The 27,006-nt window shown below is 47.8% G+C and overlaps 2 protein-coding genes across 11 annotated transcripts in view; both read right to left on the bottom strand.

Moving 5' to 3' along the window:
• The window catches only part of Eps15l1 (epidermal growth factor receptor pathway substrate 15 like 1), a 94,611-nt gene extending 93,315 nt beyond the window's left edge, over window positions 1-1,296 (bottom strand). For 8 of the 9 annotated variants that reach the window (XM_046436506.2, XM_046436508.2, XM_046436507.2 and 5 more), the window contains exon 1: window positions 1,209-1,256. In XM_046436506.2, the coding sequence (XP_046292462.1) occupies window positions 1,209-1,241 (33 nt within the window). In that variant the 5' untranslated portion in view covers window positions 1,242-1,256. Of the gene's footprint in view, window positions 1-1,208 lie in introns of all 9 variants that reach the window. The other variant, XM_046436505.2, reaches the window with a different exon arrangement.
• Window positions 1,297-5,767: 4,471 nt separating this feature from the next.
• Window positions 5,768-26,884, bottom strand: Calr3 (calreticulin 3). 2 transcript variants are annotated; one of them, XM_046437696.2, is made up of 9 exons: window positions 26,741-26,884; window positions 26,489-26,590; window positions 22,638-22,841; window positions 18,752-18,846; window positions 16,356-16,544; window positions 13,467-13,574; window positions 13,245-13,376; window positions 11,983-12,075; window positions 5,768-6,173 (listed from the first exon to the last, which is right to left on the bottom strand). In XM_046437696.2, the coding sequence occupies exons 1-9, from the start codon at window positions 26,829-26,831 to the stop codon at window positions 6,033-6,035; spliced, it is 1,155 nt and encodes a 384-aa protein (XP_046293652.1). In that variant the 5' UTR covers window positions 26,832-26,884; the 3' UTR covers window positions 5,768-6,032. The 2 variants fall into 2 exon arrangements, with proteins under 2 accessions (XP_046293652.1, XP_046293654.1); XM_046437698.2 differs by lacking the exon at window positions 26,489-26,590 and having other exon boundaries at window positions 26,741-26,881.
• Window positions 26,885-27,006: the final 122 nt, after the last annotated feature.

Raw genomic sequence — 27,006 nt, 5'->3', positions numbered from 1 at the left:
CAAGGCATGTCAATCTCAGTGGGTCTGGCATACCTGCTGTGTTCTCTATTCCCAAATGTCCAAATCTGAAAGAGTACCACTGAGCGCTATGGGTGTGCTAGGCACTAAGTGCTTGACATGTTTAATCTTCACATTATCCCAATACATTTTATATACCCATTTTCCAAACAAGGCAATTAATGTGTTGAAATGCTAAAAGCTTCATTCAAGGAATAAGAGGAATAAGAAGGAATCAGAAGGAATAAGAGGAATAAGAAGGAATCAGAAGGAATAAGAGCTGGAACCAAGACTTATACATAAGATGATCTCTCCTGCATCCTCACTCTTAATCATGACACTATATTAGGTCGTTCTAGTAAAGTGTTTATAATATGGTGTTTGGTACAAAACAGGTACTTAGTAAATAAAGGTGATTAGCAAGACACGTAGTTTCCAGTGTCCATCAGTGTCACCTCCAGGAGAGCAGCAACCTTGTCTGGTTAACTGCTGTGCGCCCAGGACCTGGCCCAACTGCACAGTTTTAGAATGAATAGATAAATGAATGAATGTCCTTCCCAAAAGCAAAACTGCCTGCACATGGCTTTTTGCACGTCTCTGTCACACCACTGAGGCTGCCCCTAAGAGCATCGGGCGAATTCGAGAACACAGAGGGAGACAGGAGTCCCTCCCTTCTTTTCAACATGCAGCGGTGGCGGAACCACCTGCCAAGTGAAGGAGACAGGTCTAGATCGACCTGCAGGCGGTTCCCCGCTCTTGCGGGGCTCTGTCCTCCACCCCGCCAGCTCCCCGCAGGGACAGTGTCCGCTCCGGTGCTGGTACCGGCAGGAGACAAAGGCCCACGGGGCTGCCGCGCCGGCAGAAATGCTCACTCCCCTCGCCCACCTCTCCAAGAGGGAGCCCAGCGCACCACGTACCGCCCAGCCTGGGCGCTGCGGCGGCGGGTAGGGCCGGACCCCCGGGAGAAGTAGACATGCGCCGCGGGGCCCGCCTCGTCGCCGCCCGTGAGGGTCGCTCGGGCGGGTTCGGCCGGCCTGTCACCTTCAGGGCCGCCCGCCCCTCAGCCAGCCGCGGACCCCTCAGCGCCAGCCGCTGACGCCACTGGCTCCGCCACCACCGCCCAGCTGGGCCTCCCAGCGCCTCGGCCCTCCCGTGGCGCCAGCCGTCTGCACCTCTCCTCGGCGCCGCCCCCCAGCCCGCCTGGCCCATACCTGCTGGGAGAGGGGGATGAGCGGCGCCGCCATCTTCCCGCGGACTCGGGCTCCGAGCGCCGGCGGAACGGAGGCGGGGCCGCGCCCGCGCGTGCGCACCGGTGCCAGGGGCGGTGCGCGCGCAGCTGAACCAGGGCAAGGGCCGTGCCGAAGGCAAGAACGCGCATGAGCAGGTGGGCCTTGAAGGCGGGACAGAGGGCGGGGCCGCGCGTTCTTCGCAGGCTGGAGGGGGCGGGGCGGCGCTGACCTGGGGCGGGGCTTATGAAGGGCGCTTGCCCCTGGGAGCCTAGCTGAGTGTCTGTGGCGCTTCCCTGTCATCCGCCCCTGAGTCCTGCATTGGCCAGACCCCAAGACTGCAGGAGTCCCTGCCCCCGTGTACCATGTTCTGTGATGCTTCTAGCTCCTTGCCGATGCCCGTCTGCTAGGGTTGCCTTTCCTCTCTCAGGGCGCCAGGCAACGCACTATGCACCCAAAAGAGCTCTGACCCTCACCTCCCCACAAGGAGACCTGTTTCTAGAACCTAGAGTAACAGTGTGTGTGTGTATGTGTGTGTGTTTTCTAATGTGGGTCTTTCCCATAGGGTTTCCACTAAACCCTGGAACAGGCTTAACCTCTTCTCTGCAGTAGCCCCGTTACCTACAATTATTCCTCGGCGGCCACTTTCTTGCTGTGTGACCTTGGCAAGTCATTTAACTAGCCTCTCTGCACCCCTAGTCTCCCATTTTGAAAAAACAGCAAGGTAATATGTGTTGTTGACATTGTTATCTCATTATTATGCCTCACACTGTCCCACAATGAGCAGCAAGCACCTGATGCTGCCGGGGGATGGTTATTGGAGGCGTATTTGTTTATTCAAATGTTTCCTCTTTCTTTGGCTATATGCCGCACTCCTTCTGGGTCAATTCCAGAGAGACAGTGAGGAAGGCAGGCCTGGCCAGGCAGGCGACCAAAGCAGCATAAGGTTTCTCCAGGGAAAATGAACCTCCCTTTACCAGGCTTCACACAATGGTGGCAGAGTAGTCTGACTGGGCATCAGGTCTCAGCAGGCAAGACTGAGGCCTGTGATCCATCTCCTCTTTTCTGGTGTCTCACAAGTTGCTGTTTCAACATCTCCAATAACTCAGTATGTCTTGTGCCATTCAGATGAACACTGGTACTCTGATTCGTTCACCAACCATTCACCTGTCATACACTTGCTGAGCACTCTACCTCGATGCAGGCCAATGGTGTACCAGGTAGACACACTCCTTAGTCAACTGTCTAGCACAGGTTTCTTACCTTGGAGCTACATCAGAACCACCCAGGGGGATTGTTAAGCACAGACCAGGGTTCTGATTCAATTTGTAGACATGGGTGGGACCTGACATTTTGGCATTTCTAACAAATCCCTAAGGATACTGATTCTTCAGTCCCAGGACCCCCTTTTGAGAACCACTGGCCTACAGGATGGAAACTAGCATTCATGGAATAATTGAGCAAGGAAAGAGATCACTATAGACAGTGGCAGGTACTACAGAGTAGACCAAAGGTATGACTTGAAGGTGTATGTACATATGTGAGAGGAGGCTGAGGGGCATCACAGGGAGAAGGAGCTGAGGCACCAAGGAGCCTGTGAGACTATAAACCTGGAGCTCAGAGAGTAAGACAGGGGCTTAAGAACAATTTGGATCATGCATGGTCCTAAGGGACACCCCTTTTGAAAAGCAACTGGAAGCCACCACAGGGATTTGAGCATGATCAGATTTGTGTTCTAGCATGGTGAACTCTGGATAGGGGAGAGGCCTGGATGGAAGAGAATAAATCATAAGATGTGAAAGCAGCCCAGGTAGGAGTGATGAGGTGTTTAACTGACTTGAATGCAATTATACTGTCCATGTTTCGTAAGGAAAAGTGAATCCATTCAAGGTATTTCAAACAGAGGAAATCAAGTACAGGGGAATGAGTGTAAGAGCGCTGGGAGTAAGCAGAAGTAAAGGGTTGAGGGCTGGGGCTGGGGATCAGCGGTACAGCACTCGCCAACAAGCATGGGGCGCTGGGTTCAATCCTCAGCACCACGTAAAAAACAAATAAACAAAACAAAGGTGTTGTGTCCAACTACAACTAAATATGTATGTATGTATGTGTATATATACATATATATATTTTTTTTTTTAAAAGAAGAAGTAAAGGGTTGAGTCAGCTTTTTATCACTGTGACAAAATACATGAGAAAACAACTTCAAGAAAGAAAGATGTACTTTGGTTCACAATTTCCGAGGTTTCAGTCCATGGTCATTGGACTGGCTCCATTGTTTCTGGGCCCATGGTCAGGGAGTATATCATGGCAGAAGGGTATGGTGGAACAAAGCTGCTTACCTCATGGTAGCCAGGTTTCAGAGAGAATGAGAGGGAGGAAGGAACCAGGGACAAGATATATCCTTCTAAGGCATGTCCCCTAGTGATCTATTTCCTTCAACAAGGCCCCTCTGCCTACAGTTTCCACCATATACCAATAATACCATCAAATATGAAATCCATTGATGAGTACAAAGCCCTCGTGATCCTATCGCTTCCCCAAATCCCTACCTCTAAGCACTGCCGGACAGGGAACCGTGCCTTCAACACGTGAGTCTTCAGGGAACCCTTCATATCTAACTGGAACAGTAAAGGTCACCTAAAGATTAGTAACTGGGGCTGGGGATGTGGCTCAAGCGGTAGCGCGCTCGCCTGGCATGCGTGCAGCCCGGGTTCGATCCTCAGCACCACATACAAACAAAGATGTTGTGTCCGCCGAAAACTAAAATAAATAAATAAATAAATATTTAAAAAAAAAGATTAGTAACTGTGGGAGGCTGACGGCCCCTCTAGGGCTGCAATATCAAAAGGGGGAAAGGTGTTCCCCAAAACCCAAATCACAGTGCCCCCCAAGTGTGGTGAACCTCACACCAACCACTGCTGCTTCTGCCATTGTTACTAAAGTCATTGCTACTGTCACTACCACCTAGGGTGCTGGCACCTGAAACAAATGGCATCTTCCCTTCTGCCATCTAACCGCCTGCTGCTAGAGCGTGGTAGGAACCTCCACATGGGAGTCAGGAGGGAACGAGGTCCATGCAGGCTTCTATCCCTGGTGGTTGAGTCTAGAAGTCAGTAGCAACAGAAGCTCTCCAACATCGTCTACAGTGGAAACAGCCTCAGTGATGTATGCAAGTGCCCCATGGCCAGCAGCACAGGCTGAGTGGCCTGTGAGACCTTCATGACAGTGATCAACTGTCCTGAGCCTGTCTCACCAGAGTTTAGAACGACTCTATATACATTAGGGAGGCCACTCACCACATGTGGCTACTTAATTTTAAATGGAAATTACAGATATTCCTTAACTTAGGACCCAAGTAGCATCCATTGTAAGTTGAAAATATAAAGTAAAGAAGGCATTTAATCTGCCGACCCTGTTACACCTCCTAGTTAGCAACACAGTGCGCTGCGGGCTATGGGCTGCTTCCCCTGTGAGCACAGGCTGGCGAGGAGCTGGCACTCACCCCACTGCCCAGCATGGCAAAAGAATACCATGCATTTTGTTAGCCTGGGAATTATCCAAATTCAAGATTCCCAATATGGCTTCTACTGAATGTCTATCATCTTCTCACCAGTATGAAATTGAAAAAAACTCACATTGAAGCATCAGAATTTGGGGACCCTCTGTACAATGAAATAAAATAAGACGTTATTCCTTGGTCCCATTAGCTACATTCCAAGGGCTCAGGGGCCACATGTGGTAAATGGCTATTGCACTGGTCAGCACAATTAAGATCTCCATTTTCATAGAAAGTTCTTGAGGGCAACTCACTCCAGATAGTGAGCTCCACAGAAGTTGGCAGATCTGACACATCTCTGTCTAGCGATGGTGACTGGCACTCTCTCGGCCTGCCTCCGCTTCTCCAGATGCTGACTTCTCACCCCATTCAGAGAAAAAAGGGGTAGGCAGCATTTGAATCCTACCCGTGCATGAGGCAGAAGAGTCTAGCTTCTTGAGAACCAACCCCCAGATAAATGGTGAGGTCTGATTAGGATAAAGAGTCTATCATCTTCAAGGTCTATCATCTTCAACCAGGACCAGAATAAACCTTGTCAGAACTTCACTTCCTGCCCAGACTTTTCAAACTCTCAATGTGCTATATGTACATTCCACATTATTTGGAGTATTGTTGAGATTGCCAGCCTCCAAATTTCTGGAGTCATAAGTTTGATAATTTCAAACATGAATTTCATTGTGAAAATAGATCTCTTCAAAAAGAGACTGGCAGGCTAGGGATGTGGCTCAGTGGTAGAGTATTTGCCTGGTATGTTCACAACCCTAGGTTCCAACCCCGGCACCTCAATTAAAAAAAAAAAAAAAAAGAATTTGGGCTAGGGCTGTAGCCCAGTGGCAGAGCGCTTGCCTAGCAGGTGTGAGGCACCGGGTTCAATCCTTAGTACCATAAAACAAACAAAAGTTTTTTAAAAAGGGTTTTATATTGAGAAACTTTCATATGTTATTAGTGATTTACAACTAGAGAAATAAAGCATTGCTCTTTTTCAAAATGCATTTTATCAACTTTTATTTTACAAAAACATTTTAGAGATTAAGAGTGTCATGTCTTTGACCAGATTCCTGCTGGTCTGTGGCCTCCAGCGCTCAGATCTGTGGAGGGGGAACTTCCTGGTACATATGAAGAAAATGTGACTGACCCCACCAAAAAGCACGGAACGTTTTTAAAAGAAAGCTGGACCAATTACCAAGTGATCTTTTAAATGCAGATTAAAGCAGAAACAAGGTTTTTATCAGTCATCTTTATAATAGGAATGACTAAAGTTCATCCCGCCTGTAATATCTATTGAAATGACTTTCACGCATATGAAACTTTCCTGCCAGGAGTTCCTCATCTTCCTCGCGGGCTTTTTTCACTTCTTCCTTGGCCTGTACGGCATCCATCTCCCTCTCTGGACCCTGGAGAAACACAACAACAAAGACTCCAGTGGCCGTGGACCAACCTTACTGGGAGCCCAGTGGCGGGCCATATGCACGTCAATCTCTCCCTGCTTTCCAGAAGCTTCCATATCACCTACAGCAGGCTTAAAAAGAGTCCCTAGCTGGGTGTGGTGGCACTCACCTGTAATCCCAGGGGCTCAGGAGGCTGAGGCAAGAGGATCACGAGTTCAAAGCCAGCCTCAGCAAAAGCAAGGCACTAAGCCACTCAGTGAGACCCTGTCTCTAAATAAAATACAAAACAGGGCTGGGGATGTGGCTCAGGGGTCGAGTGCCCCTGAGTTCAATCCCTGGTACCCACCCACTCACCCCCCCAAAAAAGAAAAAGAGCCCCTAAAGATGGCAACCCTAATCCCTAGGGTGGGGGTGTGGCTCAGTTCTAGAGCACTTGCCCAGCACCTGAAGGCCTTGGTCCTCTCCCCAGCTCCACACACAAAATAAATCCTAATCCCCCAAACCTGCAAATGTTACCTTATGTGGGAAAAGGGTTCTTGGAAAGGCTTTTGGCTCAGGTTTCAGTTCATGGTGGCTTGACCTTGTCACTTTTGGGTCTGTGGCAAGCAGTACATCATGACAGGGAGCATGTAGCAAAGGAAACTGCTCAACTCATGGCAGCCAGGTAGCAAAAGGGAGGAACAGGCTGGAGTCCCAACATCCTCTTCAATGGAACATCCTCCAAACTCCCTCTCGCGAGGCCCTACCTCTTAAAGGTTCTACCACCTCCCAGCAGCACACATGCTGGTGTCCATGCCTTGTAACCCCTGGGCCTTTAAAGGATGTTTAACAAAATCACACCATCTTAGTTTTTCAGATGGGCCCTAAATCCAATCACAAGTGTCCTCATAAGAGAGGGCTAAGAAGAGTTTTGATACACAGAGACAAGAAGAGAAGGCCAGATGAAATTTGAGGCTGAGATCAGAGCAACGTAGCCAGCCACCAGGGATACCAGGACCTGCCCGAGAGCATTCAGAGCAAGCACAGCCCAGTGGCTCCCTTGATTGCAGCCCACCAATACTGGGTTGTTGGGCTGGGGATGTGGCTCCAGCGGTAGCCCGGGTTCGATCCTCAGCACCACATACAAACAAAGATGTTGTGTCCACCGAAAACTAAAAAATAAATATTAAAAAGTTCTCTCTCTCTCTCTTTAAAAAAAATATTGGGTTGTTTTTTTTTTTAAGTACACATTTTGATTTAATACATAGGAGGGATCAATACCCCAAACCAATACTGGTTTTGGACTTCTGGCCTCCAGAACCACGGGGGATACATTTCTGTTGTTTTAACAAACTCATTTGTGGACATTTATTCTGGCAGTCAGAGGAACACGTGCATCCTCCTGTATTTCCAGAGCAGAGCAGTGAACGGACCCATAAACAGAAGCCCCAGAATCTAAGTAAGAAAATCACGGCACGTGGAGTGACCAGGAAGCTGAAGGACAAGAAGATTTCCAGCCAGGTACAGTGGTGGTGTTCCCCTGTAATCCTAGTGGGTCGGGAGGCAAAGGCAGGAGGATCATGAGCTCAACATTTAGTGAGGCCCTAAGCAATTTAGCAAGACTATCTCAAAATTATATGTATGTATATAATAAAAGCTGGTGGGGGAATGCTGGGGATGTGGCTTAGTGGTTAAGCACCCTTGGTTTCAATCCCTGGTTAAAAAAAAAAAATCGATTCCCAGTCAGCCTTCTCTGTAGGGGCACACTGTAATCTCAGTGACCCAGGAGGCTGAGGCAGGAGGATTGCAAATTTGAGTCCAGCCTCAGCAATTTAGTGAGATCTTCCACAACTTAGCAAGACCCTATATCAAAATAAATAAAAAGAACTGGGGATGTAGCTTGATGGTGCTCTTGGGTTTAATAACTAGTACTGAAAAAAAAGGCAGGTCCTAGTGGGAGGTAACTAGGTCATGGGGCCACCAACTTTGGAAGAGGTTCATATTCATCTTGTAAAGTGAATCAGTCCTCACAAGTTTGGACTTGTGCACGTGATCAGTTCCTTTTCCATTTCTCTGCCATATTGTAACCCAGCCAAGGGGGCCCTCACTAGCGGCCAAACAGATGGAGCTGCCAATCTTGGGACTTTCTGTCTCCCAAACTGTAAACTGAATAAACTTCTTTTCTTACAAGTAATCCAGACTCAGAAAGCGATCTGACACAATGCCTTTCCTGCGCAACCCAACCACCTCCTCCAGCTGAGCTCGTGCCCTCTGGGCCATTACCCTTGCTCTCATCACCTGGTACCAGACACCAGACAACTAGGGGTGGCCACTATGCCCCAAAGCCCACTGAAACAATTCACCGTCTCAATTCAAAATCTGCTTGTGGTGACATACTCGCTTCTTCCTGCGGAAACCACAGTAAAGGTTCCTGCCCACGTTTTCCCCACGTTCCCTCTGCCTCCTGACTGACCCTAGTGCCCTATGTGGCATCGTGGGCTCTCTTGGTGTAACTGTAACAAGAGCTATTATTTTAATGGCAGTCATCTCCTGATCTGTTGGCCTCCCCCTGCCAAAGTGAAAATAAATCCTGGATTTTTACTTTTTTTTAAGAGACTGTGTCTTGCTATGTTGCCCAGGCTGACCTCGAACTCCTGGGCTCAAGTGACCCTCCTGCCTCAGCCTCCTGAATAGCTGGGACTATAAGTGGGCACCACCATGGTGGACTTGAAGCCTATGTGTCAACCCAGGCCTTTCACAAGAGGACCTCCAAGTGGCCACAGGAAGCTACGAAACAAGGCTCACCTTCACTTGTCATCAGGGAAATGAAACTAAACCAGAGTGAGACACCACTGCACCAACGGGAGCCGAAGGGCGGCCAGGACCACACAATGGTGCTGTCGTCTGGAGAGAGTCTGGATGGGCCCATGTGACCTGGCAGCCCACTCGTGGGGATTTACCCCAAAGAAATGAGAATACCGTATGAAACATAGCAGCTTTGTTGTGGCTATGGTTTGGATCTACAATGTCCCCAAAGGCCCCTGTGTTGAAGGCCCAGTCCCCACCTTGGTGCTCCTGGGAGGTGGCAGGAACTCAAGGTGTGGAGCCTAGGGCATCATGGGCCAGCCCTCCCTCTGTCACTGTTTCTCTCCTGGCCGCAAGGCCAGTGGCTCTCTTGGTCACACACTCCTGCTGTGGTGCGCTGCCTCACTCTAGACTTCAAAGCAACAGGGCCAACCAGCCACGGACCGTGACCTCTAAAACACTGAGCGGAAGAAGTCCTCGTTCTAAATTGTCTCCGGTATTTTACTGAAATAATGGGAGCCTAGAACACGCATGTTGACCAAACCTGGAAACAGGCCAAGCTAGTAAACGAACAAACTACGAGGTGATAAGAGAAACGAACTCCTGACTCAGCCACGGCCCACATGAGTCTCAGACACCTCACACCAGGTTAAAGAAGCAGCTCCTGGGGCCGCGAGTGTGGTCCTGTGGCAGGGTGCACACTTAGCAAAGTGAGAGCCCAGACCTGAGCATCTCCACAGGCCGTGCACTCGACAACATTCTGGACAAGGCGAACCACAGGACTGATGCCCGGTTGGTGAGGGGGTGACTAAAAAGGGCCCAAGGACACCTTTTGGGGTGATGGACCTATTTCACCTCTTGATTTTCGGTGTTGGTTTCAGAATGATATGTATTTGTCCAAATTCAGAATTGTATGCCTAAAAGGGTGAACTTCATAGTGGGTAAATTAGACCTCTATAAATCTGACTTAACAACAATTAACAATACCAGCAATGTCACAGATGTGGCACAGCTGCAACTGTCACCACTGTAGAAAGGATGACTACACTGAAAACCGTTTGGCCACATCAAGCCATTGCCCATCAGCTCCACTGTGACCCAGTACCTGCAATGATCACAGTATGAGCAGCAGAGGTTTATTCTGGCTCATGGTCTCGGGGGCTTCAGTCCCTGACCACGTGGCCCTATTGCCTTGGGTCTGTGGTGGGGCAGCCACACGGCGGGGAGCACATGGTACAGGAAGTTCTCACCTCATGGCAGCCAGGAGGCAAAGGGATAAAGAGGAGGGGGCCAGCATCCCAAGAGCCACTTCAAGGACACGTCCCCAGTGACCGAGCTTGCTTCTACAAGGCCCACCTCCTGAATTCTCACCATCTCCCAACAGCACCACAGGCTGGGGACCAAGTCTTCGGCGTATGGGCCTCTGGGGGACACTTGAGATCTGAACTGTAGCACATTCAAGTGGCCCAGCAGTCCACTCCTGGACATGTGTCTACTACAGACACACACACACACAGGAGCCGCCCCTCACCCAAGATCTCACTTGCCCACCATCAAAAATGGTTCAAAAATATGCACTGGAAAATTTCAAGAATAACTCACAACTCTTAAATAGCTATTATTGCAGTACAGTGTTACATACTAGTTCTATTTTATTATTAGTCATTGTTGTTCATCTCTTCCTATGGCTGATCTATAAATCAAAGCTTTATATTATATTTATAATCTATAAATATATAATATTTATAGATCATAAATCAAAACCCTATATAAAACACAGACCATAGAGGTTTCAGTCCTACCCACTGGCCCTTGGAATTTGCCCTGTATTGATAAGGAGGTATTTCTAGAGAGTCTCAGAACAGCCTCCTTCACAAGGCCCCAAACTGGAGGCAACCCAAAGCTTCATCAACAGAGAATGAGCACAGACATTCTGGAATATTCTCACAGTGAGAACGAGCTATTTGTCATGGGGGCAGGGCCCATGCCTGTAATCCCAGCGACTCAGGAGGCTGAGACAGGAGGATCACAGGTTCAAGGCCAGCCTTGGCAACTTGGCAGGATCCTGTCTCAAAAATAAAAAAGTAAACTGGGTGCGGTGGAGCATGCCTGTGATTCCAGTAATTTGGGAGGCTGAGACAGGAGGATCACAGGTTCAAGGCCAGCCTTAGCAACGTAGTGAGGCCCGAAGCAACTTAGTGAGGCCCTGACCCCAGGAAAAAAATAAAAATAAAAAAGCATCTCAATGGTTAAGCACTCTTAGGTGGATCCCCCGTAAGTCTGTCTGTCTGTATAAACACACAGATGGCCAGGATGAAGCTCAGGGGTGGGACACCCTGGGCTCAATACCCAGTTCTCATCAAAACCAGGAAGAAGTGCTGCTGCTCCACACACTGGTGTGAACGAACGGCACTGTCTCCAACAGTCCAGAATGGGGGCCCTGCTACGGTTTGTCCCCCAAAGGCCCAAGTGCTAAAGGTTGGTTCCCAAGTGCTCCCCTGAGGGGGATGGCACTGTAAAGGGGAGGTTTGGGTCACTGGATGTGCTCTTGGCAGGCATGGTGGGGTGGGAGCCTGTTCTCTGCAGCGTCCTCTCTTCCCTGCTCCCTGGCTCACCAGGAGGTCAGTGGCTTGTTCTCCCCCGTGGTCTCCAGACACCGTGTCGGCCTCAGGCCCCAGAGCCACAGGACCAACTGATCAAGGACGAAAACCTCAGAACTGTGAACCTGGATAGACCTTCTCCCTTCAGCAGGTGATAACCTCAGCCGCTTGATACAGAAATGGGACACTGGTGCGCTTCCCTTCACGTGAGTTTCAGAAAGAGGTTAGAGGGACGTGCTGGTGGGACAGAGTTCGCCTCCGGGGGTGGAGAGTGTGTGGAGGCTGCAGAGTGCAGGTGACCTTCTGTGTTCTGACCTGGCTCAGGTGTCCACTAGTAAAAATTCAGCCAGCCCTTTCCTAAGTGATAGACTTTAGCACAAAGTGTTTGAAAAAAATGAATGATCAAAGTTCACTGTGTATATCCATTGTACCTTGGTTTCGCCCCAGGTGGCCTTGGCAAAATTCTCAGCATACTCTTCATCGTCTGTGATCAGAAAGTTATCAAAAATGGTTCCAGATCTCACCTGTAGATGAAAAAGAAGTCTTCACCATTGATATCACATGTGTTCCAATTTTCCACAGAGAGATAGTTGTATTTAGCTCAATACTATAAACTGGTTGGCTCTCAATAGTAGAGGTGGGCGGGGCATGGTGGCGCATGGTGGCGCCTGTAATCCCAGGGGCTCAGGAGGCTGAGACAGGAGGATCATGAGTTCAAAGCCAGCCTCAGCAAAAGCGAGGTGCTAAGCAACTCAGTGAGACCCTGTCTCTAAATAAGATACAAAATAGGGCTGGGGATGTCGCTCAGTGGTCTGGTGCCCCTGAGTTCAATCTCTAGTACCAAAAAAAAATAGTAGAAGGCGCTTAAGCCCATTTCAGGAATACTAAACTGAACCCTCTATGTGGGCTAGGGGTGAGACTCAGGGATGGTGCATGAATTTAACAGTTGTGAGGCTCAGGGTTCCATCCCTAGCAGCCCCCCAACAAAAAAAAGAGCTAAAAATCTCTTTATCCCTGGGCCTCATCCCCAGGGATGTGGATGTAACCAGCATTTGGGCATGGGGACTTTGAAAAGCTCCCCAGTGCCTAGAATGGTCATTGCCATCGGGGAGTGCTGCCCAGAGCCCCGCTGTTGGGAGTGTGGGTGGAGGGCCTGCTGGGCCGGCAGCCCTGGAGCTGGCTGGGAATGCAGAATCCCAGGCCCAAGCCAGCTCTGAGCAGAGAAGTTCCAAGCATAGGAGGGGAACTCCAGCGGGGGCTGTGGCTCAGTGGTAGAGCGCTTGCCTAGCACGTGTGAGGCCCTGGGTTCGATCCCCAGCACCACATGAAACTGAATAAACAAAGTAAAGGTCCATCTATAACTAAAAATATTTTTTTAAAAAAAGAGGGGAATTCCAACACGACAGGCATGTGGGAAGCACAGCTGTCCCCCAGCTCGGGTCCCCAGCACTTGGTTAAGTACTCACTAAAAAGCAGGCATGCAAATCAAGGACTTCACCTTTGAGTTCAGAGATATGAAACTAAAGCAAATTCATGATGAGTGACCAGGGCTGGGGTTGTGCTCTCACTCATCTGGCATGTGTGCGAGGCACTGGGTTCGATCCTCAGCACCACATGAAAATAAAATAAAGATATTGTGTCCACCTGTAACTAAAAAATAAATATTAAAAAAAAAAAAAGATGAGTGACCTACCTGCCAGAGCTCCAGTCCAATGGCACCAATGTTCTCAAATTCTGAGAGGTCATACTGGGTCAGATAGTTGGTGTTTTTCATCTTCTGGTGAAGCCAAATATCTTTGTCAATGCCCTCTGGTTTCAGGCCGTCCTGCAACAGCAAACATACAGGTGGTCCCAATAGCCCAGGCAGGGGAAGTGCAGCCCAAGTGTCCCAGGACCTTGCAGGGAGGCCCCTCACCTGGTAGGGTGGCTTCTGGAGCAGGGACGCCTGCCAGTCCCCGTCCAGCTCGCTGTTCCAGTCGCTGGGCTGGCTGGCGCTGGCGTCCAGGAAATGCTGCTCCCAGTCCTTCAACGTCACGAGAGGAAAACAAAACAGTCAGACGCCCAGATTCAAGAAAGGGGAAAAAATTTAAAGTTGGGGGAGTTCACTAGGAATGGAACCCAGGGCCTCCCCCATACGAGGCCAGAGCCCTGCCACCACGCCCCACCCCAGCCCTGACAGAGGAACTCTCAGAAACCAACAGGCCTGGGCAGCACCAACCCCTGCCATGATGTCCCCCTCTCCTGTTTAACTTAGTTGTCAAAGAGCCAAGTGCCCGGCCTCCTCGACCCTGCCGGGGCTCCAGATAGCACCACATGGCCTCGTTTCCCCCCGTCCCTCCACAGGATTTCAGTGGTTGTGAAAGCCCAAAGTCACGATGGTAGGAGCCACACACGTACAGCCCTGATGGTAAATCGTCTTTTGTTTCTGGCTGTGCAGATTGTTCTAGAAAATGGGGGGGGGGGGACAACTATAAACTGCAGCAAGGTTTATCAGGGGACTTCTGAGTAGCAGAAAAAAGCAGTCGCAGGCAGGGGTCGTGGCTCAGTGGTAGAGCGCTGCCCTCGCATGCATGGGGCCTGGGATTCGGTCCTCAGCACCACACAAAAAACAAATAAAAATAAAGATATGTGTCCATCTACAACTAAAAATATTTTTTTAAATAGTTACATTATTGAGTTCTTTACACACACACATGGCAATACACAGAATGCTGGCGTCTCCCTGAAAGTCTCAGGTTGAACTCGTACCCCTGATGTGATACTAGGGGTCTGAGCCTCCGGGGGGTGCTATGGTTTGGATAAGTATCCCCCAAAGGCTCGTATGCTAATGGCTCTGTCCCCAGTCTGTGGCACTGTGAGATGATGGTGGAACACTGAGGAGCTGGGGCCTAGGGGAGGTCTTCTGGTCAGCGGGGGTGTGCCCTTGAGGGGATATCAGGACCCCAGCCTTTTCCTTCTTTCCTTTTACGTCCGGTCATCAGCACCCTCCAACATGCTCTAAACACGAGGCCCAAGGCAATAGGCCCAGACCATGGACTGAAACCCCTAAAACTGGGCCCAAACAACCCCTCCCCCTTTCTTCAGTGCTGAGCATCCTCAGAGCCTTGCATATGTCAGGCAAGTGCTCTATCCTGGCCCTTTTTAAATTCATTTAGAGATAGGGACTCAAATCTTTCCTCTTTTTAAGTTGATTACCACAAGTATTTTGTTACAGTAACAGAAAACTGACTAACATAGGAGATGAAAAAGTCATGAAGGTAAAACCTTCATGAATGGGACAAGTGCTTTTGTAAAAGTGACATTAGAGAGCTTTCTCACCCTCCTGTGAGGGTACAGAAGGAAACGAACCATCTCCAGTCTGGAAGAGAGCCCTCGCCAGAAACTAACCATGTTGGCACCTTGGACTCATAACATCTAGAACTGTCAGACATAAATTCTGTTGATTACAAGCTATTCAGTTAGAGGACTTTGTAACAGCTGTCTAAATACACACACACACACACACACACACACTCTCTCTCTCTCACTCACACAAATGTATACAGTCATCCCAAGATATCTACAGATGATAGTTCCAAGATTCCCCTCCTACACAAAATCTTTGTATGCTCAAGTTCCTTCTATAAAATGATACAGTATTTGCATAAACCTACACATATCCTCCTGTGTACTTTAAAATGCCTCTACCTAATACATTATAAATGATGCATCTATAGTTGTTATACTGTTTCAAGCATCATGACTAGAAAAAAAGTCTGTACATGTTCAGTATGAATGAAACTTTTTGCTAGCATTTTGATTCAGAGTTGGTAAATCTAAGCATATAGAACCTACAGGTACAGAGGGTAAACTGAATATAAACACACACACACACACACAGCTTAGTAGATATTGAATAAATAAACATGTTAGAAAATATGTTGATCCAAAATATTGGATTTACCAATATTCAGATAATCCCCTATAAAAAAATCATAAAAGCTGTGCATCGTGGCACATGCCTGTAAACTCAAGGCTAAGGCAGGAGGATCACAAGTTCGAGGTCAGCCTCAGCACTGTAACAAGACCCTAAACAACTTAGTGAGATCTTGTCTCAAAAAATCAAAAAGGCTGGCATGTGGGTCAGTGGTTAGGCACACTTGGGTTCAATCCCCAGTATCCAAAAAAAGAAAAAAGCATACAAGTTTTGTACAAGTGTTTTCTCAAGATAACAGAAATAAGAAGATTATACGTGTGTGTGTGTGGTGATAGGGATGGAATTCAGGGCCCACACAAGTTAGGCAAATATTCCACCACTGAGTTACATACCCTACCCTGTATATGATAATTTTAATAAATAATTATCCTTTTATTAAAAAAACTTTGGTTAGGGCTGGAGTGCGGCTCAGAGCAGTGCTCAGCATGTTCAAGGTCCTGAGTTCCATCTTCAGCATAAAAACACTGCACAGAGAAACAGATCCTAGGGGCTGGGGTTGTGGCTCAACAGTAGAGTGCTTGCCTCGCTCGTGTAAGGCACTGGGTTTGACCTTCAGCACGGCGTAAAAATAAATGAGACCAAGGTATTGTGTCCACCTACAGCTAAAAAAAGAAATTAAAAAAAAAGAGAACATCCGACTTGTTTGAGTCTCAGATATCATAAAGCTCTCTTGCCATCTGCCCAAACGTGTACTGTGCAGCTGGTCTCAGGGGCCTGTACCCTGGGGAGAGCAGTTTTAGATGGTGACTTTGTACCGTAGCTAGGTGCTTCCAAACTGATCCCGCACACCTCATACACTTCCCAGAGTCGCTCAGGAAGAGTCCATACCTGGGCTTTCGCATCTTTTGCCTGATTCCAGTCCTTAGACTCTGCTGCAGACTCTTCCATTTTCCTAAACGAGGTCAAGTTCCAGTCGTATTCGATGCTGCCGGACTCGATGGCCTGACCATCGACTTGCACTTCGTAAGAAAGGTCTGGTCTTAAAACCAGAGCGTACAGGTGTGTGAAGCCATCAACCTGCCAGGGGAGGGGAGGGGCCACTGTGAAACCCGTGCTGTTTCAACGCGGGTCTGAATACCAGTTTAAAGCAGGCTCTAAGCAAGCCTTGGGTGCAGCACGGAGACCTGGGGAGGCTCTGGGAAGAAGGGTTGTGTCTTCAAAATGGGATCCTGGGTCGGGGTGTAGCTCCATAGTAGAGCTCATGCCCAGCACGTGAGAGGCCCTGAGTTCTAGCCCCTGCACCACAGAAAAATCAAATAAAGATTAAAGAGGGAGGGGCATCCTGTGGAACAGCCTCACTGCCGCAGAAGACCCCCTCACCTCCCAGCCCCTCTCTTGTGTGGCTGGTTCCCCTCGGTGCAGATAACATGGCTCCGGCTATGGTTGGATAAGTGTCCCCAAGGCCCACGTGTTAAAGGCTTGGTCACCAACCTGTGGTGCTACTGAGGGCTGCTAGAACCGTTAAGAGGTGGGACGGCTGTGGGAGGAAGTTAGATCACTGGAGGGGTGCCCCTGAAAGGGACACCAGTTGTCTTTTTATCTTTTTTCATTCTCAGCCACAAGGTTAATGGGCTGCCTTTGCCACAAGCCTCTACCATGATGCCACAGGCATGAAGCAACAAAGCCAACCAACCATGGGCTGAAACCACTAAACAATGAGCCCAAACAAACCTTTTCTCTTTTTAAGTTGGCTGTCTCAGGTACTTTGTTATAGTAATACAAAGCCAACTAACAGGAAGATCAGATTCCCTCTTTGAAAACCCTGGAGGACCAAGCACTGCCTGCTAGTGGGGTTCTGGACCTTTCCTCCACAGTGTTGCAGAACTAATCAAAGCCCTGTGAACACAACAGTGTTCTTCCCTGAGGCCAGGAGGTCAACTAGGTGCTGTGAAGCAAGGCCACATCATTAGCCCTGTAGCAACACATGTCTGAGGGAGCCTATGGATACCACTCAGGGCTACGTGGGCTTTTTGACCCAAGGCAACCACGTCCTTTCCTCTCTACAGAACAAGCTCCTTGGCATGTTCCAGGCTGTTGGGGCCTCCTCTCCTTTTGCTCCCTGTCTCCCTGGTGTTCAGCTGAACTGAATTGAAGAGGGAGGAAGACCCGGGGTGTGGGCTGTCTTGCCCCTGCAGGAGGGGTGTCAGGACAAGCATGGTGTGCAGGAGAACCTGCTGATCCTTTAGGACCACCCTGTGGGTGGGGGAAACCCCAGAGAAGACCCTGCAGTCTCCAGGGTTCTGTGAGGAGGCCATCTGCTCCCCTGAGAGGGTTGCGATTGGATAAAGAATGGCCACAGGCACCTCCCCTCCAGTGGTCAATGACACTGAGAAACCTTTGTGTCTCCTGCCCATTTTCACGTGAGTTCTAGGTGCTAGAGTGCCCCAGGGGACAGTCCCTGCTTCCTAAGGTTTACACTCAATACAGAGGGTGGGGAAAGAGAGAGGGGGCCCTTCCTCCTCACCAGCCCAGGCTAAGGGACCTAGCAAACTGCCTCTTTGGAGCCCTGCTCTGGGCTGTTGGCAGCCACTGCTGTCCGTGTGGGCATCCAAGCAGGTCTGAGTCCCCCTCCAACACCAGAGCACATAATTCAGTACATAACCGAGTTCTGAGGAGGGCCCAAAGACAAAAAGCGTCATTTTCACAGGAATCCCTGGGCAAAAAGGCAAGAAAGTGTGATTTCATTTTGGAAATAGTCCCATTTCAATATTCTGGGATTTTGAAGATTGTCTAATTACTCCAGAATGGTTTTTTTTTTCATTTTGAATATTTCATTCTTTAATGATGATAGATATGGTTAGAATATCCAATGACTATGCTATTGTAACCCTCAGGGGCTCAATTATAACCTGATGTCATAGACCACAGCGAAGAGTGCCCTGCCACTGGGTGAAAACTTCAGAAAACAAACCAAAGTAGACAGTGTCACTAAAGGGCCACCCACTGGAAACCAGGGACAAGAGGTATATTTGCTAGGACCCTTCCGTGGCTCTTAAATACTGAAAGATCAAAACCCTTCTCTCTAAACTTATCATCAGGCAGGAGTTAATGAAAGTGGAGCATGGTGGCCTCCCCTGTAGGCCAGGAGACCCCCAGTCACTCGGGCCCAGGAGTTCAGGACCAGCCTGGGCAACGGCAAGACCCGTCTCAACAAACAAACAAAACCAAAAATGAAGGCAGGAAGAAAATAACTAATACAATCATTTGAATATGAGGGCATTTACCTTACATCTGATTGATTTCTTGTTTGAATGATACTGATTCTTGAAATGTAAAATAACATGAACTTTCTTGATATCAAATCCACAAATATCAGGTCCTACAAAAAAATATCAGGTGCTCTCAGTTTTCTTCCATAATGATTTACCATAGGATAACCAACTTTTCTCCTTAAATATATGAGGCACAGCAAACTCATATGTCCAGGAATAATCAGATGCTCATGTGAAGATCTGCGGGTAGTGACCGCCTTCTCCCAGTCAGATCTCTTCTCTGGCCTTTGAAGCCACCTTGGACTCAAGGACAAACCAGCACCGAGGGGCTGCTGTGGTGGCTCAGTGGCAGAGCGCTCGCCTAGCATGCACGAGGCACTGGGTTCCATCCTCAGAACCACATAAATGTAAAGATACTGTGTCCGCCTAAAACTAAAAAATAAATGTTAAAAAAAAACCACCCAGCACAGAAGCAAAGGCAGGCTGACAGTCCAGCAGTGCCCCGGCCGCTCCTCAGCCTCAGCCTCCGTCTGAAGTTCTTTTCCTTTGTGGAGCTGGGATGGAACCCAGGGCCCTGCGCGTGAGAGGCACGCGGTCTGTCACTGAGCTGCTCCCCCAGCCCCTGGCCTGAGGTTCTGACCATGTACCTGGGGCCAGGTGTGGGGAGCAGGCTTCAGAGCTGGAGCTTGGCTCGGCTCTTCCCAGCTCTCAACGACTCAGCCTCACTCCGCCATGGTGTCCTCCCCGGTCTAGAACATCAGGATGCTTGCCCAACACGCGTGAGGCCCCGGATTCCACCCCCAGTGTGTGTGGGGGGGGAATCCAGTCACTAAGGAAATGGAATTCTCCAAGATGGGGTCAGATAAGAGACTGGAGTTCTGAATATGCTAAACAAAGTTTATAGGAGGTATCTGGAAAATTCACCAAAATTTCTGAAGGTGTTTACAATTACCCTGCTTTTGCTTTACAGATTAAGCCTTAAGATTGTCCTAAAACAGGGGCTGGGATGTGGCTCAAGTGGTAGCACTCTCGTCTAGCGTGCATGAGGCACTGGGTTTGATTCTCAGCACCACATTAAAAAAAATAAAATAAAAATAAAGATATTGTGTCCACTTAAAACTGAAAAATAAATATTAAAAAAAAGATTGCCCTAAAACATCTTTTTTTTTTCTTTTCTCCCTGTCTTAGATGGAATTCCACCAAATCTACTGACCCCGGCGGCACCTACCCCTGGGGATTCTGCTAGGAAAATCCACTGTGAACACAGTAGATTTCTTCTAGATTGTACTTTTAACATTTCTTGTCAACTTGCAGTGACACAATTCCAGAATGAATCATAGTAACCCAGGCTGCCTGTAATTACTTTAAGTATGTTATCAATTTGGGGGCTGTGGGCGTGGCTTAGTGATAGAGCGCATGCTTGGCATGTGCCAGGCCCTGGGTTCCCTCCCCAGAACCAAATAATAAAAACAAAACAAAAAGAATGTTATCAACTGTCCAGAAGCATGAACTACTTTGAACTTGGAAACAGTGACCCGTGGGGTTGACAAAATACACTAGGTCTGTCTCCCAGCTGTATTCAAAGGACATGTGTTTATAGAATTTCCTTTTCTGTCATCATTGGTCAACATTCCAGTTGAATTTTTTTTTAAACAAAAGCTATGGCATGTGAAATATTTGGTTGAAAGTTGGCCTCCTCGGGATTGAGATGTATTTTTCCCTTCAAAATGAGTTAGCATTTCTCTATGTATTCCTAAGCACTTGTATACTTTGAATATTTAATGAAGGTATAGAACACATCTAAAACTGGCCAGAAAATCTGTACATTTCCATGATTGGCAATAATAAAATAGTTAAGCTTATAATTGATTTGAATAAGGAAATGCAGTAGACAGATGAACTTGGGGTGATCTAATTTTGAGCAAGTATTTTTTTTGTGTGTGTGTGTTACCAGGGATTGAACCCAGGGGCACTTAACCACTGAGCCACATCCCCAGCCCTTTTTAAGCATTTTTTATTTAGAGACAGGGTCTTGCTGAGTTGCTTAGGGCCTCGATAAATTGCTGAGGCCGGCTTTGAACTTGAATCCTCCTGCCTCAGCCTCCTCAGTCTCTACCAGGATTCCAGGTGTGCGCCACCATACCCAGCTTGGGCAAGTAGTTTTAATCAGACTTCTTATTGGCAAAACAGGGGCTGTCTCACAAGTTTTGGGGGGTTTTATGCATAACCTGAGACTGCAAATTGAAAGCCCTTGGCAAGGACCCACAGAACATACTTCTCTCTTCCTCAACAATCAGCACTTGGCAAAGCAAGGGCTGGAGTGGAGTGAGCAGGGCAGCACTGTAGGAGAGCTGAGTGAGTGGAGGCAATCTCAAGTTAAAAACAAAAATAATCCAGAAAATTTATTTTAATATTTACTTATTCTGTGGTGCTGGGAGTGGAACCCAGGGCCTTGCCCTTGCTAGGAGAGTTCTCTTCCACTGAGCTGCATCCCCACCCCAAGGCTTTTTTATCTTTTACTCTAAATTATGCTGCTTCAGAATTCGTAGGCAGCAAACATGCGATATATAGTTAAGAGTGATATTTTGGTGAATATTTCTGATTATTTTGTTTACCAAATCTAAAAAGCAAATATCTGTGAAATCATCTCTAATTCAACAGGTATTTCTTTTTTTTTAATATTTGTTTATTTATTTTTAGTTTTTCGGCGGACACAACATCTTTGTTTGTATGTGGTGCTGAGGATCGAACCCGAGCCCCACGCATGCCAACCTAGCGCGCTACCGCTTGAGCCACATCCCCAGCCCCCAACAGGTATTTCTTTTTCCTAGATAGCTCTGCTGTCTTGTTTTAAGAGGATAATAAATAACTAAAGCAGACATTTTGGTTTCGTTTTTCTTTTTTTTGCAGTGATGGAGATGGAACTCAGGCTCTCACGGGTGCTAGCAGGCACGTGCTCCACCACCGAGTTACACCCCAGCTTTCTTTCTTTTCTTTTTTTCAGTACTGGGAATGAACCCAAGGGCATTCTACCACTGAGCTACATCCTCAGTCCTTTTTATTTTTTATTCTGAGACAGGGTCTTGCTAAGTTTCAGATACTAGCCTTGAACTTGCAATCTTTCTGCCTCAGCCTCTCGAGCAGCTGGGATGACAGGCGTGTGCCACTGTGCCCAGTCCACAGCTTCATTATTTTTCAGAAATAAAAACACCACCTTTTCTGTTCCAAATTTTAAACTTAAGAACAAAATATGAGGCATGGCAGAGTAGAGAGATCTCCGAGCTGGGAGTCAGGAATCGCTAGATCAGTGGAAATTTACAGCCATCTAATGCTGTGACGCCAGCGAAGTCTCTGCTCTCTAAGACGACTTGGGGGCGGTATTCTATCCATATCTAGGAATTAACCTACACCTAACATCCAATAAAACAGAAAGAACAGCCAATACTCTTTCTACTTCTAAGACTCTGATTCTAATTAGCATTAAGATCATAGCAAATATAAGAACAGCGTAACTGTCAGAGCCTGATTCTGATCATGATAAATTCAAAAGTAAAGGAAACCCACGCCAGGTGTGGTGGTACCTGTAATCCCAGGGACTCAGGAGGCCAAGGCAGGAGGATCGCAAGCTCAAGGACAGCCTGCCAATCTAGTAAGAGCCTCTCTCAAAATAAAATTTAAAAAAGGGGCTGGGTGTGCAGCCCACTGGTCAGTAAGACCCTGGTGCTGAGTGTCATTCTCCGTAAAACACAAACAAAATGTTTTAGACTTCAAAGCATTTTGGATTTTCCGATTAGGGATGCTCCTCCTGTATTGGTGCTAAAACACCTTGGGTCAAATATATTCACTGTGAGCAAAGTCTGAACCGCAGAGATGGTTGTGTTCTGCTATGTCAACTTACCAAACATAATATAGTACTGTGATTTCCCATTGAGGTTCTTCTGATCCAGGTCTGCAGGAAAGATCTTAATGTAGCCCCCGCCGCAGTCCATCTTCTGCTCGTGTTTCACGGTGTACTGAATGACTAGAGTCTTCCCCTTATTGCTGAACGGTTTGAAGCGTGCAGAGATGGCGTAGAATCGGCCATTCTGAGTGGTCTGCAGACCTTCCAACAGAAAGTACTCGTGAAGGATTAGGAATGACATTGTGCTCAGTAAAGCATGGACATTAACAGATGCCCTTTCTCTACCTGCGATAATCTATGTTCTATTTACAGGGAGCTGCTGTCTATAATGACCTGTACTGACACAGCATGCTGGGGACACATCACTAATAGGTCCCTAGCTTGCACAAAACTCATATTTTATGCACCCAGATGTTTTTGTACCTCATATATCATTGTTAAGGTATTTGTTTACTTATTTCGGGGGGATGAAACCCAGGGTCTGTGCATACTGAGCAGGCTCTGCCACTGAGCTGCATCCCCAGCCCCACCTCTACTGTTTTAAGTTACAGAAAAACTTCAACCCTAAATGACAAACATGCAATCTAACCATGGATAGTTAATTTTGCCCCCTCATCTTCTAAGGGGCAAGGATACACAAGGAAGCCTGGATAACAGCTGAATGAAGAACAGAAAGAAGCACTCCAACCCAGGGCCTTGTGCATGCAAGGCAAGCACTTTACCAACTGAGCTAGATCCCCAGCCCACAAGGTGGCTCTTTTCATGAAGACACTGTTCTTTTTATTTATTTATTTTGGTACCAGGGATTGAACTTAACCACTGAGCCACATCCCCAGCCCTATTTCATATTTAATTTAGAGACAGGGTCTCATTGAGTTGCTTAGTGCCTTGCTTTTTTAAAAAAATATTTTACTTTAGTTGTAGTTGGATACAATACCTTTAATTTTTTTTTATTAGTTGCTCAAAACATTACAATGATCTTGACATATCGTACATTTGATTCAAATGGGGTACAAAATCTTATTTTTCCACGTGTACAGATTGCAGGAATACCTTTAATTTTTTAATACCTTTTTAAAAATTTTTATGTGGTGTTGAGGATTGAACCCAAGGCCTCTCACGTGCTAGATGAGCGCTCTATCTCTGAGCCACAACTCCAGCCCCAAGTGCCTCGCTTTTGCTAAGGCTGGCTTTGATGTGATCCTCCTGCCTCAGCCTCCCAAACTGTTGGGATTACAACACCGTGTAATCCCAACACTGTGTAATTACAAGTGTGCCACTGTGCCCAGTTGACCATTCTTCTTCCTCTTTGGGGATGGGGATGGATGCATGTGAAGAAAGAGCACTATTACTGAGCTATATCCTCAGCTGTGATCCTCCTGTCTCCACCCCGCAAGTATCAGTGATCACAGGCACATGCCACTGTCCACCATTATCCCATGGATTATTTTTTTGTGTGTGTGTATATGCACACGCAGCACTAGGGCTGGAACCCAGAGCACTGGAATCCAGGGCCGCTAGGCAAGGGCTCTACAACCCCTGAGCTACACCTTAGCCCCTAAATCCTTTTTTATTTTTTTTTTCCCTGTCTTTTCTGATATCAGGGATGGAACTCAGGGGGACTTTTCCATGAAGTTACATCCCCAGCCCTTTTTATTTTGAAACAGGTTCTTACTAAGTTGCTGAGACTGGCCTTGAACTTGTGATCCTCCAGCCTCAGCCTCCACAGTCACTGGGATTACAGGTGTGTGCCACCACGCCCGGCCCTAAATTCTTTTATTATATTGGAGTTTATTGCACAACCTGAAGATGGCCATTCCTATTGTGACCCACCCTGTGTGATCATCCATGAACCTGGTATTTGGTACTCATAGGTCCAAGTCTTAACTCATGGCTGACTGTCCACCACCATACCTCTTTTCTCTATCTTTCCCTCCTCAGAGGAGTCAGGGCACCTTCTCTCCCCCTACAAGCAAGGAAATCTGAAAGTCATGTGGTTCTCCACCTCTCTTATGTCTTGTCACCCTCCACGAGCACCCCATCCTGTCACCACTTCCCATTTCTGACTAAATTAGACTCATCTTTTTTATTCATGCTTTTAAATCTTGGTCTCAGGGGACCACAGGGAAGGATCAGACTGTGCTGAAGAAATGAAAATATTGCACAGAATCTCAGGAATCCAAACTGGAGGAAGAGAAAACACTGTGTGTCGGGAAGCCCAAACAACTCCAAGTGGGAAGTCCTGTCCTTCGGCAAGTTTCAGGGAGTAGCCTGTTTATTATCACCCCACTTTTGGCACAGAGCTCATTTTTATTGACTGCTGGGGTCAACATGTATCTTACAAAACAACGTAGACATGACCCAAAGCCAAAGGTTGTGGGACTCACGGGTACCCTAGGCTAACACGGCCAACACAGAGGTGACCGGGAAGGTGGTGAAGAGGGAAACCACATCTAAATCAGTGGTTGAGGCCTGGGGAGGTGGGTCAGTAATAGAGCACTTGCCCAGCATGTGCAAGGCCCTGGGTTCCATCCTTGCCACTGCAAGAACAAAAACTGAAGTTGGCAAAAATCTTCTGTATGTCCAGATAAGACATACTTTAGACCTTCTGAGCTACTCAATCTCTGAGCCAGCTATTTGACTTTGATGTTGGAGCACTAACATGGCTAGTGTGAGTCAGTAGGGTGGTGTGTGCCTGTAATCCCAACAACTCAGAGGAGACTAAAGCTGAAGAATAGCAAGTTTGAAGCCAGCCTCAGGAACTTAGCAAGACCCTGTCTCAAAATAAAAAATCAAAAGGGCAGTGGATATGGCTCTGTTGTAAAGCACTCATCATCCAATGTCTGGGCTATTATGTGTGGAAACACCCATGTGGCTGTGTTTTCGTGAAACTTTAGGGATGCCAAACTTTCAAGTATTCCATTAAAATTTACATCATTTTTACAAATTAGAAAGTATTATTACCTTTTTGTGTTTTTGGCCCTACCAACTAAAAAATGTAAAAGCTATTGACTATTCAAAAAGAGTTGGTAAAACATCTGTAGTGCATCCACCTTTGACTATTAGATGTGAGAAAAAGCCAAAATAAGCCAGCTGTGGTGGTGCACGTCTGTTAATTCTAGCTACTGGAAAGGCTAAGGCAGGAAGATTACAAGTATGAGGCCAGCCTGGGCCATTTAAAGAGGCTGACTCAAAATTAAAAAAAATAAATAAAAATAATTGGAAAAGGAAAAGGAAAAGCCAAAATAGAGGTTTCCTTGGGCACGAGAACCTAACCGCTGGAGTTTCCGTAGGGTTCTGAAAACATGTTCCAGATCTTGACCTGGATGTACAGATGTTGAAAGTCTCCGTGCTGCAGTCCTGTGGTGTGAGCACTTGACAGCAGGCAACTTTTACCTCCACTTTTTTTCTTAACGTGAAAAATCAAAGTGAAAGGAAGTGCGACTCGGGAGGCTGAGGCAGGAAGATCTTGGGTTTAAAGTCAGACTCAGCAACTTAGCAAGGCACTTAGCAACTTAGTCAGACCCTGTCTCTAAATAAAATAATAAAAAAGGCTGGGGATATGCTCACTGGTTAAGCGCCCCTGGGCTCAATCGCTGGTGAAAAAAAAAAAAAGGGGAGTATCCCCTGGGTGGGCAAGGCCCTCCTCTCCAAACTGACCTAATGCTTATGAAGCTGGATGACTAGGGCAAGTATGAAAAGAATTTTAAAAACAGGCAAGGAGGCGAGGAAAAGCCCACTTGTGGCTTAGTGGGTGTAGGAGCGTTATTTCTGCACCACGTCCACCTTGGAAGGTCGCTCGATGGGGTTTAACGCTTGGTTCTGTTCTCTCCTGATTCTACACTAACCTTTGTCTTTCTCTTTGTGACCATAAAACTTCCCCGACGACACTCTAAAATGCCCAAACTGGGAGTCATTGGTGGACTGCACCCATCGGTTTCTCCAGCGCTCTGTGGGAGGAAACACCAGTGAGGGCGGGAAGTGTGTGGACCTGGGTCCAGGGCAGGGAGAGCGGCCCTCCAGGCTCGGCCCCTGCCCACCCCGCGCCGACAGGCCCCGGGGAGCTCACGGCCCCGCCACCGCCGGCATTGCCTCTTCACCTCCGTCCAGAAATTCCTCCTGGAAGTAGACAGTGGCCAGCGCCAGGCGCAGCGCGCAGACCGCCCAGATCAGGACGCGGGCGCGTGCCATGGGGCAGGCGCGGCTCTCCTCCTCGTGATCGCCCCTGTCCTCCCAGCGGTCTCTGCGGCGAGCCAGGCGCGTCGCCTCAAAACTACATCTTCCGTCACACCTCGCGATTGTGACCCGAAAGCACCTTGGCCGTCGGCGGCCGGGTGCGCCGGACACGCACTGGAACTACCACTCC

Source organism: Marmota monax, unplaced genomic scaffold (genome assembly GCF_021218885.2).
Source record: "Marmota monax isolate L192 unplaced genomic scaffold, Marmota_monax_Labrador192_F-V1.1 WCK01_AAM20220418_F8-fsc00021, whole genome shotgun sequence".
NCBI lineage: Eukaryota > Metazoa > Chordata > Mammalia > Rodentia > Sciuridae > Marmota > Marmota monax.
This window is presented reverse-complemented; position numbering and strand designations above follow the sequence as displayed.